Genomic DNA, 18,099 nt, shown 5'->3' on the forward strand with positions numbered 1-18,099 from the left:
ACTCTTTAAATTTGTATTAATTACTTAGATAGAAATATGAGGCTTGGCATTAAGGCAGTGCTAGAGGTACAGTTCTGTGAATAGTGGCTTTTTTTATCTATTGGATGTTCCAAAATCACAATGAAATGATTAGTTTAAAGTTGGCTTAACATATGTTTGCATAGTTTCTAGGCAAAATGAAAAAAAATTTTTTTTTGAGTAGATAGAATTATTTCCCTTCAGCTTATGTGGTTAAGGTTTAAAATAAAAAAACCCTTACTACATTTATTTAAAAAAAAATTTTTAAAAAATGGTTTCTATTGAGAAAGTGTCTAAATGTACACTCTAATTATTTCAAACATTTGAGGGTTAGGTCTTCAACTCCAGCAACTAGGAAGAAGCGAGACAGATTTCCCAGCATTTCTAATGCCACACATGAATTAACATGATGATAATACTAATGATACTTTTTAACCGCAAAAGCTTTAGGTCAATTATTTTTTCCCAATTCTGTTTTTACCAAAGTATAAAGCTGTAAAACCCCAGATGGAATAACATAAGTTATAACAGCAACAAAATGGATAACTGTGTTTCTAGACTTTGTCTAAATTGTGCATGTTCCAAAATTATAAACCAGACTGTTTTATACATTTTTTCAGAGTAATAACCACCCAATTACTGTGAGATGAATATCTCTGGGTGAAGAAAATGGAATATTTAATATTTGTAATGCTTTCTAAATCACAATACCTTTAAATAATACAACATTCATTATAATAGAAGAGTAGACCAAAGTACTGTACCAAACATCCTCTGCATCTTCGTCACACTCTGCCCCAAACTGGCAAATGTCACAGGTCGATGTCTCTTTTTGATTGGTTTCACCTGAGCCTTCATTGACTGTTTGATGGAAAGCAGAAGAATATACATTAGTAAAGACAGCACTGTAGCAAAGCACTTCTCTCGCTCTAGAAAAATCTATTCATTGTGTCAGCTTAATGTGCTGCTCACAGAGCTGATGCCTGGCCAACTGACTGTTTTTGTATGGGGCCAACACAGACATTTCCATGTTTGTCTCTGATAAATTCCCTGAATTATGGACTTAAAAGGGAAACTGGTGAAAGACTCTTCCTTTTTCACTTAGACAATAACCCTTTCAAGCTGCAGCCCTGGAAAGTTGTGTCACCACTGAGCCTCACTGCTTTGTTCCCTGGGAAAATAACAGAGGTGTATTGATAGCATCACATGTTGCCTTGTGTCCTTTACTGGTGAAGGTCCTGAGATGGACCCAAAGGGATGCTTTCCTTGAAAATGTTTTGAAATTACTTGCTGTGTGGTGCAATCTAGTCCATTCCAAAGGCAAAACATTTTTCTCTTCAGAAGTACAGCTATGAGCCCCAAGGACTAGTTATCTCTGGCAGGAAAGATTTAGTGCTGTCCAGATAAGGGGACGATCTCCAGCGTAGGTTAAATGTGAAACCCAGGAAATTCAACACCAGTGTTTGCAATTATGTGAGGTTTGTACCTGGCCCTTAAGTCAAAACCATGAAGGGACTAAAGGGAAAACAGAAATATGGGTAAGAGGACTGTGAAAAAGTATTGATGGCTGAGTACTGAAAGAAAGAAAGAGACCTCTAAAGTAGGCACCAAGAAGAGGGTTTGTTAAAAGATCCAAAAGAAACATTATCTACATTTGTATTAAAGTGTATAAGCACCTTTTGATATCTTTTGATAGGTGCTGCTTTCTAGAAAGACACTGTATGCAGAGATATCCTTCTGCCAGTTACAGAATAATTAAACCAACCCAGACTTTTAAGTATCAATCAACTTTGACTGATGTTGCTATCTGCATAAACAGCCTCTGCAGTGTCATCCTTTCGTTTCTCTCTTTCAGTTGGAGTCAGCACTGTGGTGTAGGCTTACTGCACATTTGGGTCCAGCCTACAAAAGCTGGTGGACATTGTGAAGTGTGTTGCTAGTCCTGGTGACATTGATGGGACAAATCACCTGCCTGATGTTGTACATCCACTGCATGAGACTGTTAGCCCAGGCGCTACCCATCAACTGGGTTGTTACCAGAGGCTTTCGGGTTGGAGTGCTCTGACTTTGAATAGGCTGCTTTTGTTATTTACTTGAGAAAGGAAAAGAGTCCTAAGCTTTCACAAAGCTGTTGGAGGAGAAAGGGCTTTTGCCCCTAGAAAAGCAAGCGTGACCCCAATGACTGTTTTACAACAAACTCGCTTTCTTCTTCGTAAGTTATTTAACCTCTGCCATGTTTCCCACCGTGTAAATGGGAATAATACCACTTTCTGCCAACAGAGAATATAGAAACAAGTATATTAAAAGATCACGATATGCCTAGATACTACAGTGATACAGACCATAGAAATACCTAAGGTAGATAGTTTGTCTCAGAAATTTTTTCCTAAGGTTTAATATAGTCAAAGAAAGTGTTGGTAGGTTTAGGTATGAGCTATGCTGCAGCAATTTTTTATCAGCTGTGCTTGAATTTAGACTATATTAAATTGAAAAAAATACACCTATAATGAGCATTCAGATGATCCTAAAAGGAAAAAAGAGGTTTTTTCCCCTCTTTGTAGAAGTTTGCTCACCTTTATATCTATAAAATTCAAGTACAAAAAAACCAAAGGGGAAACTCAGAAAGCATACACTGGATTTTTGTTCTAATTCATTGACGAGTTTTGTAGGGAGGGTCTGAGCTGTGGTTTTTCTGTTTCCTTAAATGACTGTGGAACTCTAGGCTCACCATTTTTAAGAGCCAATGTTCAAAGGTGGACAAGGTATTCAAGTGCCATGTTCTCACACCATCAGCATCTCCACGTGCCACGTGTGTGATCCTGACCCAACATCACAGTGAGGCCCATGCTGCTGTACAGCTCCTTCCCACTTCTCTGCTGCTGCATCCAGGCCCGAGTTCTTCACTAAGTTTCATTTACATTTTAAATACAGAAATCTCTTTTACCGAGGAGATAACTTTGACAGCCAATCTTGGTTGGGAATTTCCAGTGGTTAATATTATACAGGATATGTAACAAATGACTATACAAAGGACAACAGGACCGATGGGCAGAAGACTTCTTATGACAGCCAAGTGCTCCTTATCTCCCAGGAATATGACAATTGCTCCAGTTCAGGAGAGTGAGAATTTATTCTGTACGGAAAAGAGCTATAACTTACTTTGTTCTGCAAATCACTTCCCTTGTATTTCATTTTAATTAAAGACATACGCCCTATTTTTTTTCCTCCCTGTAATGTTTCTATTTATAACTGTCCAGCAGGTGTGGTTTGACCAGGGACTTCACATGGTTCCACACCACAAGCTGAGTAAAATAGCTACTTCAGTCACTAAAGGAAGGCATTGAAAGATTGCTTATGTTGAAAAGAAATAACTGATTTGGAGAGGAACATGTACTCTAAGGCACAATGAAGTTCTTAATTTCTGCTAGAAAATAATAGGTCACTCCTTCATGTTTTTCTGAAGAAACTCTGCATCCACCATTCCATAGTCAATGTGCATGCTGTCATTAAATGTCCAAGCCTGAAGCAATCTTGATTAAAAAAGACAGCTGTTTACCTCTCTTCTTTTTGGTTTTTTTTTTTTTCTATTGTCACTAACCACAGATAATATTATTCTTTACATTTCCTTAAGGCGTGTTTTCTCTCCCTGTGCAAACATACACACTGGTATGGGCACCCACACCCAGGACTGACACACACAGGGGCTTGTTTCCTCCATGCTGTGCAGACAAGTGCTTCGATAAATATGGACATCTTAGAAAGAGTTACTTTCCTGATATTTCCTGCTGCTTTATAGCTTGAGGACTAGTGGATGCTCATTTTCTAAGGTGACTCTTTTTCAGTTTTTTCCCCTCACTGCACTTGCTGATTTGCACTTGCTTTCATATTTCAACTAAAAAAAAAAAAGCAAAGATAATCTAGTTTCCAGATTCCTCGTCCAAAAATAAAAGGAGTATGATTCTCTTTTTCTCGTGCATGTTACATAGTTCTCATGTTAGCAATGACTTAGGTTTAACACCAAGATCCTGTAGGAATGTTGCAGGGCTCCAGGGAAGCTAATCGCTGAAGCCCACTCCTTATTACTCACACAACTGAGAAATGTTAAACTGCAAGTTCCTATTTGTATTAGCGAGATTAGCAACTTCCAGAGTTCAAGGAAATGTGCTAACACGGGTTAGAAGGTCACTAACATTATCTGAAAGTCACTTCAGAGACTATCTCAATCTCCTAAGCAATATAAATTCTTTAGCTGGGAAAGCACTACACACAATTTACAGAGTCAATGGACTGTGGTAACCACAACAGCTCCTGTTTTAATCATTTGGTCCTTTTCTGGTGTTCTCACTGCACTCAGATCAAATAGTCACGATTTCAGGAATATCTGTATTGCTTGCAAGCCCCATAAGAAAGAAATAATTTTTGAGATATTTTACTTTGTTTCCATATCTAAAAAAAACCCCCTGCAACTTAAAGTATCATCAGTGGACTGGTCTGACTCTGTGCTTATCTCCGGTAATATCAGAACACTAAAAGCCCCAAGCTGTCCCCCTGACATACACACCACTACTTTCTCTTTACACTTTGAGACAGGAGCCTTCTGTAGGAGCTACAAAAAATCATGCTATGACTGCATCCACACAGCTTCCCAGACTCATGCTCTACTAGGTGTTGATGATTGGTGGTTTAGCTGGTTTAACAAATGGATGCCAAAATCTCCGTGCTCAAGCTTCTGCATCACCTTCACTCAGTGTCTTCTCGACAAGTGTCAAAGGCAGGATGGAAATAAACTGTTTCCAGTTTCCAGAAAAACAGCTCCAATGGGATGGATAGGAATATGCACAGCAGTTCACAGCCTCAATCTGATATACAAACCATCACCTATTTCCTAAGTGACACGAGGGATATGCATGTAACTTGCCTGATGGACTATACTGTGAGGAGTAAATGGATGTGGAAGGAGTAGCTGGTGAGCCATGAGGGAGAGAGACAATTAGGTAGCGACATTGGTTAAATCTCTCAATCTCTCTTTGTTAACATGTCTCTGGAGGCAACAGGGCAAACTCGAGAGTGTTGGTTCAGTTTTCATGTGGCTCTGTAGGACTGCTAACAATACTATAATAATCCTTATTCAATATGTTTTCGTTATACTGGAGAACACAACAAAGAAACAGTATAAAACATTATCATCACCATGCACTTGAACATACAGAAATATGGCTATAATGAACTGTTATGATTTGTTTTTGGATTATGTAGTCTATCTTTGATTGATGTGATCACATGTGTGCTGATTCTGACTTGACTCCTAATGGTGGGACATCTTTGCTGTTGTTGAAAGAAGAACTTCAAACAAACCTTGCTCTAACTCATCCTAACAGGATATCCCCTTGTTTTTAGCTATAAAATCTAGGTAATAACAAAAATCATGTGGAGATGAAGGTTGATGGCCATTTTTGTATTTTGGAATGAAAGACAATGTGCAAATTAAAATGTGGAGAAAAACGCTATTCAGAGCAGCAGAGATGACCTCACCACATGCTTCAGTCCTAACAGGAGTGATCTGGGTAGGTGACAAGATGAGTGGATGGATGGAGTGAGAAAGCTCTGAAAAACCACAGCAGAGAAGCCAGCAGAATTTACTAAATATGTTAGAGTAAACACTACCTGCACCTTTACCAAATGGCTAAAAACACCTCACAAACTCGACCAGGAGAAGCCTGAGATCCTGAAAAGGACTTCACCCTAATCAATAAGTCTTTTTTCCTGAAAGCATTAGCTCAGTCAAAACCTGCGAAGTGAGAAAAATTAAGGGTGCAAAGCAGGGGGTCGACCCATGAATGACTGTTCTCCAAGTCTGGCAGAGGCTTAGAATGGCATTATGGTCCAAATGAAAAGAAAATGGCCTACCATATCGGTAATAAATCCAAACTCTGACATGCCTTGTGCTGCTTTACTCCTGCCGTTCGGTTCCATCTCAATAAATACAAATTTGTGCTCTCGCACACACACAAACGCACTGGGGAAATTACTGTGCAAGAAAACAGTGTCTCTACCCAGCTCTACCTGACTCAGATCTTCTCAAGGAGACCTGACTCCTCCATGCCAAGGGGCGTTTCTCCATACCACCAAGGGTCAGTCCTTGAAAGCACATCTCTGCTATTGATGGGCAGGTTGTTTAAACAGTGCCAGGACTGCGCCTTTCCGTGGGTGGAAACTAGAGCACCCTTCCCAGCGTTTATATCACTTCAGGCCCCGTCCTGGGTACCTCCACGTTGCCATTCTCAGCCATATGCTGGAAAAGGTTAGTGGGGCGAGTTCAACATGACGCAAATACATACCAGGGTTTTGGGGGAGGAACTAGATGTATCCAGCCAGCTCAGATTGCTGGTAAAATGTGCTCTTATCTTCTCACTAAAGTCCATGTAGACACAGCCTGGCACTGCTTCGATGCCAATAATACTCAGTTTGCAGTGTTTTCCAACTCTCATACTTCTCCTGTGACTCTCAGGTTATATTTTTTCTTAAAATCACAGCCTGTGGATTATCTGAAGGTATATGGATTCCAGTTTCTAAGCTTTAGGGTTGTGGAGAAAAAGCTTGGGAATATAATAAATACCATAAACTATCAAGTTTATAATTTTAAAAAATAATTATTTTTGTAGGGTTGAGGCATGATTTTTTGGTCCTGTGCAATGCTGAGTTTATGTCAGACAGGAAAAAAGCACTTCTGAAATAGCTCACTCTTGTGCAAGGCCCTGCGCTGAGCTCACCCACATCTTGCGCTGAAGGCTCAGATTCTGCCCTCAATACAGTCTAATCAGTGCAAGAAAACAGTGTCTGGGAAGTGCCCTGAGTTCATTAAACAACCAGTACAAAAATTGCTTCACATTATCGCTGAGTACTGCTGCTACCTCTAGTCACCTCTTTATTTTTTTACTTCCTGTCTTGTTTTCTGTCATGCCTGCCTTCCCATTCTCTTTTGGCTTCTTTCCTTTCCCCAGCACCCCCAGTTTTTCGCTGCAGTCACCCTAACATAAGGCCCAGTACAGGGCAGCTCTGGTAGCCCTGCAGATGAGGTGCTGCTGCTGTGGGGAGAGGCGTGGGCCCATCCATGCCAAGCCACATGCCTCTCACATTGCACAGCTCCAGCATCTTAGAAACCAGCCCTCTCCAGCTGTCATACAGTCCGGGGGCTTGGAGGCCTCCCCTGGTGAGACAGGTAGCCTTCACACCCTCTGAACCTCATTTAGCGTGGCTAAAAGTGGATGGGACAGGAATGGTTTCACAGGAACAGCGCTGCTCCTCTGCATCTATCTGACTGCCGTTCTCTCCTTACAGCTGGTGCAACTGGAGGTCTTCAAGACCATCCAGCTCAGAAGTCAGGACACGACCCCCTACAGACCTCTGTGGGGATTTGCCTTTGTTAGTACAAGTGCGGCCAGGAGGGAACAGATTCAACTCTTACTCAAAGTTTATTTATTCTAAATAAACACCATTTGCTTGTTTCTGTCTCATGCATATCCTTGCTGCTCCCACAGTGCATTTGATAAAAAATTAAATACGATTAGTTGAGGCCAGTTTCTCCTAGCAAATATCTCTAATGGCATTTGAAAAGGAATGGCTCATTGAATAAAACCCTATTGTAAGCTTTCTGAATGCTGACATGAAACAGCTGTGATTATTGCACCCTTGTGAAGTCCCCCTACAAAATTTGATGTTTGCCTGGTGTGTGTGGGATGCCAACATTGCAAATTTATGAAGGTGTATGATGACCAGCATTGACAGTATTTGCCAGCTTGAGGAAGAGGAGGCTCATTTAATTTTGCCAAGAGCTTCCCCTCATAAACAGCTTTGAATAAAAAGCCAAATAGCACGTGGGGACTATTCATCTCTGCCTTGGCATTAATTTAATTTTGAAGAGAAATCACTTCCTTGCAGTAGAATTTTCAAGGAATAGATATAGCTTGTTGTAAAAACATGTCTGCGACGCTGCCAAAGCTTTTGTGGCATTAGTCCCTGCTGTTATGTATTTTGATATGCCCAACAGTGCAAACAAAACAACCAAGTGGACATGCCCACAGCTGGACTGATACAATGCGACGGGTCACCAACCAAGGTCGTTATTAAAGGACCTGGAAGGAGATTACTGTAGTCCTAACTGCAAGGACAAGAAGATTTTTCAGGATCAAGGATAAATAGAAAAAGATGATGTCTGATTCCTCCCTCAGACTGGCTCGCCTGGCCACATGGATCACTGAACCCCAGCAATGTGTCAGGGGAGATGGGAAGCTGCAGTCCAGGAAAGCACCCAATATCATAATGCTTTTCCTTACTGTCAAAAAAACAGCCCTCAAAGGTTACTCAGGAGGAGTCAAGTGTCAGTTGCTTTTGGCCTGCTGGTCCTATGTGCCAGAAGGGAGTGGAGAAGGCCAGGCTCGAAACCCTCTTCATCCCTTCTGTGGCCTGCCAAACACCCTCTCTCTGTGGCCTGCCAAGAGCCCTGGCTTCTTTGGGCTCTGCTGAAAAGCAGGGGCTGGTTCTGGCCCCTCCTCTTCCTCTTGTGTATCCGGGCAGAAGTTGCATCCCATACTGCCTGGAACAGGAGCATGCTGCTGGATACCTTATACTTGATGCACTAAACATGATGCAAAGATAATCTGACGGATGGAACATATGGACTATATACATGCTATAACATCACACTTACAACAAATTATAACAAGCAAATACTGCATTAGATACAGGTTCAGTTGGAGCACTATGAGTCAGCAGTGCCTTCCTCTGCAGGGGAAGATGCTACAGCTGGACATAAACCACAGAAATTACCTGTATATGCTTTCCCTGACCTCTGTCAAGAATTAACATCCCACCTGAGGTCCTAAGCACTTTTATTCATTCTAGGCAGAGAGGAACCTGGATCACCGAATTCAGAAATTCAGTGAAAAAAATAAAGAAGGATCCAACTCATGGTTTCACAAAGCCTACAGTAAGGAAGTCCCAAACGGGTGATGTGACTTCCCAGGGCTTTCCGCACTGAAAGGGTGCTTTTGCCAGCTTCCTACCTGGTGGAAAGATAAACAGAAGACTTGAATGTGAACCCTTACAGTTACTCATCTTTCAAGAAACAGAATGAAGGGAACAAAGATAAAACCTAAAAGAGCTATCTAGCACCCACTTGGTGACTACGTCAGTTTTAAGGCCTTTGTCACTTTGCTATTGATTTAAGTCTGTGTATCCTTTTGAATATTAGTATGGCTAGCAAGATAGCAACATCATACATAAAAATGTTCTTTATTCCAGAACAGATGAAACTCCCAGTGGTAAAAGAAGATTTAGGTATCTCTGAAGATTTCTTATCGCTGTGCAACATAACTCTCTAATGGTTCAGTGCCTTGGAGGGTCATCTGAGATCACTTATCACATAAATCAAATAGGTGGCAGGCTATAAGAGTGGAAGCCTATAGCAATTTCATGTCTTTGCTCACAGACATCAAATTTATCTTTTAGGCAGACTATAGAGGAGATAATATGCCACTCCATTTAAGCCACTGAAAAAACCCAAATCTGGGTATTAACCAATTTTAGGAAGCTGCTCTTAGTCTTGACTGCACCACAATTATCTTGGGAAATGACTGGTTTTAAATCCTAAAATGCGGACCGCAGACGCTGGTCCTGGTTCTAATTTACACTAAGGCTTCTGTAAATCACTCTGGCGATGAAAGGGAGTGTCAGAGCGAGTGAAAGTCCAATTTACTTTATGTCCCATTTACATAATCAGGGTGGTGTAAAGTGACTCTACTGTAAAAATTACTTGGGTCTACCTTTCACTGAATTCAATGAGAGGAGTACAGTTTTCTTCTTGCACTCCGTTTTATTTCCACGTTACACTCCTTTCTGTTTATTTCTGTGGTGGTAATGCAGGTTACACACACGTAATTGAGAGCTCTAGCTGCTCCGGAGTCAAGATGACACGTGTGCCAAGCCCATGCTCTGTAATGGGGTCTCAGAAAGAGGCAGTTCAGTCAGGTGCCAAAACTGGCAGTCAAAACCCATGTTCAGCCAGGCTGTACCCTTGGGGTTGGGAGTCATGATAGATGGCTCCTTATCTGCCTATCGCTCCACCAGCTCAGTGGCTGGCCTGTATGCAACGGTTGATCCCCACATCCCCTTCACAGCTCCTGCCCCAGAAGAATTTAATATTTCTGCAGTAGCACTCCTTGATCTGCAGTTGTCACCACTGAGCTAATCCTCTAAACTTGTACAGCCAGCTCATCCCTGTGTTTGCTCCTTTCTCCCTAAGTGAGAACTTCCATTTAAAGAAAAAAACCAACCAACAAACAGCTCAGAGCTGGTTGTAAAAATATGCCTCCTGACACGTGTAAAGATATTTCTGCCTTCCCAAGCCTGTAGCTAGGCAGTCCTTTGGCCCCTGCTGTAGCTCAAGAGTGCACAGGAGTGCAGGCACCTAAGGAACTTGCTAGAAGCCAAGATGAGGGCAACTGCAAAGTTTCTAAGTTCTGCAGGAGGAGATAAAATATTTATGCAACATAGATCCTATCTTTTACATAACCCTAATCTTCAACAAGCATGAAAACATACCACATCAGTTAATCGCATGACAATGTTTAGCAGTAAGATGACCTTTTAGGACAAATAGGAAAAAATCAGTTGAACCATGTTTTTCCTTTTTATTTCCATTATTAGTGGGCGGGTTGCACTGTGCGAGCAGCACCATTACTGGCTTATTGTACTCCTTGGTTTATGTTTTATGCAGTGGAACAGTCATGTCCACAGAACAACACCCATGACAAATACCGGCAGCACTGCTGATAGCCTAAGCAGAAAGGCAAGTCATAAACCCAGTCAGTATGGGTTTATGAAGGCAGGTCTAGCTTGACAGACTTGATCTCCTTCTACGACAGGGCAACCTACTTACTGCATGAGGGAAAGGCTTGTTTACCTTGACTTCAGTAAGGCCTTTGACACTGTTTCCCACAGCATTCTCCTGGCAAAACTGGCTGCTTGGATGGGCACACGCTTTGCTGGGTAAAAAAACTGTCTGGATGGCCGGGCCCAGAGAGCTGTGGTGAATGGAGTTAAATCCAGTTGGTGGCTGGTCACGAGTGGTGTCCCCCAGGGCTCGGTTTTGGGGCCACTCCTGTTTAACATCTTTATTGATGATCTAGAGGAGGGGATCGAGTGCACCCTCAGTCAGTTTGCAGATGACACCCAGTTGGGTGGGAGTGTTGATCTGCTCGAGGGCAGGGAGGCTCTGCAGAGAGACCTGGACAGGCTGGAGCCATGGGCTGAGCCCAACTGGGGGAGTTTCAATAAGGGCAAATGCCAGGGGCTGCCCTTGGGCCACAACAACCCCCAGCAGCGCTACAGGCTTGGGGAGGAGTGGCTGGAGAGCTGCCAGTCAGAGAGGGACCTGGGGGGTGATTGACAGCCGGCTGAACAGGAGCCAGCAGTGTGCCCAGGTGGCCAAGAAGGCCAATGGCATCCTGGCTTGTGTCAGCACTAGCGTGGCCAGCAGGGACAGGGAAGGGATCTCACCCCTGTACTCGGCACTGGTGAGGCCGCCCCTCGATTCCTGTGTTCAGTTTTGGGCCCCTCACTACAAAAAGGACATTGAATGACTCGAGCGTGTCCAGAGAAGGGCAACGAAGCTGGTGCAGGGTCTGGAGCACAGGTCGTACGGGGAGCGGCTGAGGGAACTGGGGGGGTTTAGTCTGGAGAAGAGGAGGCTGAGGGGAGACGTCATCGCCCTCTACAGCTACCTGAAAGGAGGTTGCAGAGAGCTGGGGATGAGTCTCTTTAACCAAGTAATAAGCGATAGGACAAGAGGGAATGGCCTCAAGTTGTGCCAGGGAAGGTTTAGATTAGATGTCAGGAAGTATTTCTTTCCAGAACGGGCTGTTAGGCGTTGGAATGTGCTGCCCAGGGAGGTGGTGGAGTCCCCATCCCTGGAGGGGTTTTAGAGTCGGGCTGACATAGCGCTGAGGGATCTGGTGTAGTTGGGAACTGTCAATGTTAGGTTAATGGTTGGACTGGATGATCTTCAAGGTCCTTTCCAACCTAGTTGGTTCTGTGATTCTGCAAGGGAGTTTCTGAGTAGCACAGCCACTTCTGGAAGGGCGGCAAAGATTTAGGAGAAGAAGCCTCCATGGGCCAGGTCTGTGGATAAACTGAGGATCTGTTTTTGTGCTGTCACCCTGAATTTACATAACTGCGTAGGGAAAAACCTCCCAGACCTCCACTAATAGGACAAACAGGTTGAGTGTGACACATCAAACTCAGCCTTGATATGAGCAGCGGAGAAGCATGGATTTGAATCCATTTATACCAGAGCGATGTTGCCCTTCTGAGTATAATTTTACAGATGTGTTTATGATATAGGGGGAGCCATATGGCATGAAAGGTTTAAACATTTAATCTCACTTAGCTTCAATACACTTCATATACAGAAAATTGGAAGCCCAGCAGGAAAATGCCAGATTTCATTCTCACTTAGTCGTGATTAACCTTTATGAGCTCGCTCAGAGTTTTGTCACCTGCGAAGTCATTCATGGCAGGCAGGCTGCAAAAGCCCTGACTTTCTGCTTTGGCCAAGGTGCCACAGCTGCTGAGACTGAGCTCTTGGGGCTGCACTGCCTGAAACACGGGCCTCTCCTGCCCGAACGGCAGTGTGCTCTGCTCCATACCTTCCTCCGAGTATGGAAAGTATATAAGGGACTATAAGGAGTGAATGACCTGGAGGACTCTCCCCCTTCTCCTCCTGCAACTGCTCTTCTTTGCAGCACTCAGGTGGGTCCGGTTTAGAGCAGCCTTACACCAGCAGACGGATGCAAAGCAAATAGCTGATAAGTATCACACTTTGCAAATATGCTCTTTCTCATTAATATTGATTCCCACACACAAACACTTTAGCTATATTCACTGATTGCATTACCATTGCAGAAGTGTAATTAACAAATTAAAAGGGAGGATCGCGATTCAGTTTAATTTGGGGAAAATCTTTAAATAAATAAAACAAAAAGAGTCTGATGTTTGAGGATCATTCCTGTCGGCTATTCATTTTAATGCCTTGGACATGCTTTCACCTAAATAAACATGCCCTGAGTATGCTGCAGAACTGGCATACACAGGTACTTAAAGATGCATCAACGAGACAAAAAACCAAACAAATGAAAGAAATCCTGACAGATGCTAAACCAGATACTAGATTGCAAATGAAGGTGCATCATCATGGAGAGAAGAAGGGGGGAAATGCCAGTTGGAAGCTGCTCAGACTAATTTGAGACTGCCAGCTTACTCACAGAAACTTATTCACAAAAGCAACACAGAACACGCACACCATCAGCCCAGGTGAAAGACAATGCCACAAATATTTGTGGAAGCAGGGAACATAGAAAATCTCCCATACTTGCTACCCTTCCAGATGCTTATACGACAAAATAAACCAGCTCCACTAAGTAAATCAATGTTTGCAAGAGCAGTCAAAACTCCTGAGCCAAAGTTTAACTGCTTTTCTCTCCAAAAACCAACTGAGCACACCTGGAAGAATGGCTCAGAAATGGTATCTACTTCCCCTCCCATCTCCTACCAAAAACACCTTTCAGGTGATCTCACATTATGAGAAACCATAATCATTAAGAATTGATCATGCTAATATAATTTTCTGGATGGCTTATTAACCTACTAAGACATGTTTTTCTCTACTTCCCTTCATTAGCGACAGCAATAATTAGGTAAGGACAGAGTAGCAAAATTGATCATATGCTACTGCCGAAGGGGACAGAGAATGTATCATGGACATTTAGCATAATGTTCTACAAACTCGAGATGCATTAATTATATTTAGTAACACAGCTATTTTCTGCTTTTGATAGAAGAAATTCATTAACATAGCTATTGTATAACAGAAGCTTATTTTTCTCCTATTCCAAAATGGAATTTTCTTTTTTCTTTAAAGTTTATAACACCAAATGAGATGAGACAAGAAAACATCACTGTCTCAAGTATCTACCAATACACGACCTTTCCTTATTTCTGTCTTGACTATTCTTGTAAAAGTGGCGCTTTAAAAGCAGAACAGCCGCAGAGCTCTGGCTAGGAAGCGAAGAAGTGAGTTATACTGTCACCTCCCAGACAATAATCCCCAGAGACACTTTCCTCATTTTTTTGGGTCAGTTTCAGACAGCCTTCTCGCTGCCTGCCACCCCTGGTCACCACAACAAAGCATCTGCAGCTTACACTTAGCCAGCACTACTCGGAATATGCGTATACTCACATATACACATTTTATAAATTTACAGACGTGATTGAATAGCAGCTGCACTCCGAGCCCATGTTAAGGTCCTGCTTCCCCCTCTGTAACATCAACAGCAGAAGCACCGCCAGCGCGTGGGCTGGGGGATGGAGGAGGTGCTATACGAAGTGTCAGTGCCTGCGTGTTGCCCCTCGCCTTCCTCACCTGCGACCCCAGCGCCACGGCCTCAAATCCCACAGCAGCCGCGCCGACCCTTGAAAGAGAAACTGCAGTTAAGTGATCACCCTGGTCACAGCTGTGACATGTGGAGACAGGGACCGGTGTCAAGCCGTGATGGGGGCTGCCGGCTCAACCTCCACCAGACCCACAGTATTCGCTTTCCCTCTCCACCCTGCTAGCGCAGGAAGCGCGTGTAAGTGTGAGCGCAACAAAGGGATCGCGGCGATGATGAATTTTTACATATTTTTTTTAAATGTCAGTGACTGGCTTTCCCTGAGCTATCCCCCCATGTGAGCAGTAGGCAGCTTTCTGTAGATAAAAGCATTACAGGGAGCTGAAAAGAGTTGACATTACAAACTTGGCACTCCGGTGGCATGCTGCACAAACAGGGAAAGGGAGGATCTGCCAAAGTGAGAGCCAGAGATAATATGAAAAGCATAAACCCAACATATTGACCTTATTTAAGTCCAAACAGCATAACACTAGGATACTTAACGCAAAAATGTCGAAAACATTCTTTATTCCACACACACATGAATGTTTTCTTTAAATATGCAATTCACTTGATATCTGCAATCCCCCCTCTTCAGATGCAAAATCCAAAATAATGATTATATCAGTCATTGCTTAATACATTCAACTGTGGCCCTGATTTTCATGCATGAATGGTCATTTACATATCATTACCCATCATGCCATCCACTCAGATTTTTCTTTCTAAATAGAGAAATACATTTAAAGTTGTCATTTTAAAACAAAAATGCTTAAAAAGGGGACTTTCATTTCTCGTTATCTTATCTGTTCTCTTAGCAGCTAATAGACCAGAATATTCAAATAGAAAATTCTCAGTGTGTGTGACAAACGCCGCAGTGAGAAGATCTTAGAGAAGAGGCAATTATCAAGGGATTTTTCTCAACTTTGGAAACACAGATAAATATGAACAGAAAAGCCAAAGCAAACCAACCAGAAGCAAAACAGTAATTATAGTACGTTCTTCTATTTTCCTAACAGAAGTCCTTGTTGGGGGCACAGCTAGTTCCATATTAGGGAAATCACTGCGGACATGAGGTGCAGTTAGAAGCTTTAAATGAATAAATTACAATTTTTCAATTAATATTGCCCATGCCCACAATAGAAGAAAGATTTTTTTTTCCTCCTCCTGCTACTTTAAAAGTAATTTTCTGCTATGTTTAATTAGGAAATTTCTCTACAGAAGGGAATGTGATAGAAGATTAATTCTCTATTTCCTCACCCACTGTGTCAGTAGACTCAAGTGGACACTATAAACCCCAGTTAAATACGACGAGGATGATCAAGCATGGAGCTCCTTTCAAGAGGTCGCGTCCGCAGACTGTAGATCTCATTTCAAAACAATAGAAATGAGTTAGAAAATGGTATCTCTCCGTGGCGCAGCGCCACAGAGGAACGATTACAAGTGCTTCATGGTGCGAGGGTTCACCATGCCAGCTGAGAGGGTTCGCTATCATGGCTAATGATACCGAACGCCACCGAGTGAGAAATAGCATTTCCACAACCACTGATGTTTTTGGGTCTTTTTCTCCTCTTCACCACTAATAATTATTCCTCTAATAGTCACATCCTATTTTACATCTTTTATGCCAAGTATGAAACAGCAATTAAACAATAAATAATGAAATGTTCACTAGTGGGCAATATAGTAAACGTTTTGGGGTTTTTTAAGGGGAATAGACAAAGGGTGCAAACTGTATGTTTGTAATGAACAATGAAGGGAAAGAGCTATTTACCCTCAGGACATAAAATCCTATGAATGGTCTATTGCTGCCAATGCTGAGTAAATACCGGGTTAATGCTTTTTTAAATTGAAATCCAGGCCTGAGTAAGAACAATTATTGAGGGGAAACTCAGACCTCCAAGATACTGGAACATACAAGATGCTATCCTTTGACAGAGTGAGTAAGTAATTTTCTCAGAGGTTTTATTAATGGAGTGGCTGAACATCAACATGTAAAAAGCATGAATGATTTGGAGGAGAAAATGCAGACATGTCGCCTTAGTAGAGATCGAGAGCCTTGCTCATTGATTAACTAGGACCAGATTGTTTTAATACAATAGAAGTTGTCAGTACATACCTTCTGGGGACAGGAAAGGTCAAAACAGGACAACTAGCAGAAAAAATGTGTAATGGAGAAGAAACTTCACTCCTGATTTTATTCTCAGAAAAAAATAATTCAATATTTTGGCTAGTCTGATGCCTATTATTCCCCACCCCCTCACTGCCCCCCCTCTCCCCATCTGACATGTTTATAAGACAATCTTATCCCGCTCTGCTTGATGCTGCTCTGGTTTCATGTAGAGAAATGCTCCAGCAGAGCATTTAAGAAACGGCAGCCACCTTTGCACGGTCCAAGGCAGAGCTGCAAGGATGACATGATTCAGAAAACACAACTTCTGTGGCAGATTTAGGGGAATGGAAATTTTTTACTTGTAAAAGAAGACTGAAAAGAGACTAGTCATTTGATATAAAAAGGAATCTTAAAAAGGCTGCTATAAAAAGAAGGATAATCAATTGTTCTCCACATCCACTATTTCTGAGACAAGAAATAATTCATATAATTCACAGCAAAGGAGATTTAAGTTAGATATTAGGAAAGGGTTTTTTTCCCAACTTCTAAGAATTACCATGTGCTGGAACAGGCTGCACCAGAATGAGGCTGGTGTGCTCAGAAGAGGTTTCTGAGACCGGTCCATGCAAATCTCAGCAAAGGACGGTCTAACTATAGTTGTTCTCATCAGACTTGAGAAGAATGGATGAGATGATCCCTTGAAGCTACTTCCAGAACTATGTCTACAACTATATCACCCCTTTTCTGCAGGTCAGGCAATGGCTGGGCTCCATACTATGCACAACTCAGTCTCTACTTGCATAAATTCCCAATGAAATCAAGGGGCATTTTTTGGTAACATAATTTAAACATCTTAATGTCAGCTGGGTGTGCGATATCTGTCCACATATAGGACAAGTATATATTTTTGCATAATCTCTAAAAGTTCCTGACTCCTGGAGATTCAGAGGATTTGGTTACACCTAGGACCCTGTGGACAAGACTTCAGCTCTTATGATGACGAAGAGGTAGGGGAGCCAGCCACATCTTCTTCCTCCCTCAGGAAGAAGTTTCTTTTTTTAGACACAGTTGTTTGAAAATATCTGTTCCAGCTGACTAAGTTTTTGTTCCATTACAATAAAATACCTTTTAGAGAAAACGCACAGATATCATTAAAGGGAAAACATTTTTTTAAATTCTGTTAAATGGGTTGCAAAATCTATGTTAATACAGAAAATCAGGTAATGCCCTGCATTTCCCAGATCAGTTGGCAATGAGTTTCTAGTGTTACTACTCAGCTCGTTGCTATGTAGGTAAAACCTGGGGGGCCACTCTTGCTCAGGGTGAGGTTCTGCCCAGCAGTCCGCCACCCTCATACCAGACTGATGCTACCTGACATGGACCCTGTGGTGGCTGCGCCCCTGATGCAAAGGGCAGAAGGTGGAGGAAGGAATGAAGCTCCTCATGCCTTCTCCAAATCTGTGGACAGCAAAGCTGGGAATCTTG

At 42.4% G+C, this 18,099-nt stretch overlaps 1 protein-coding gene across 2 annotated transcripts in view; it reads right to left on the reverse strand.

Moving 5' to 3' along the window:
* Nucleotides 1–18,099, reverse strand: part of TMEFF2 (transmembrane protein with EGF like and two follistatin like domains 2) — a 134,342-nt gene that overhangs the window by 55,038 nt on the left and 61,205 nt on the right. For both annotated transcript variants that reach the window (XM_074910674.1, XM_074910673.1), the window contains exon 5: nucleotides 783–879. In XM_074910674.1, coding sequence (XP_074766775.1) covers nucleotides 783–879 — 97 coding nt within the window. The remainder of the gene's footprint in view (nucleotides 1–782; nucleotides 880–18,099) is intronic.

The sequence above is a fragment of the Athene noctua genome, chromosome 7 (genome assembly GCF_965140245.1).
Source record: "Athene noctua chromosome 7, bAthNoc1.hap1.1, whole genome shotgun sequence".
In the NCBI taxonomy this organism is placed as follows: Eukaryota; Metazoa; Chordata; class Aves; order Strigiformes; family Strigidae; genus Athene; species Athene noctua.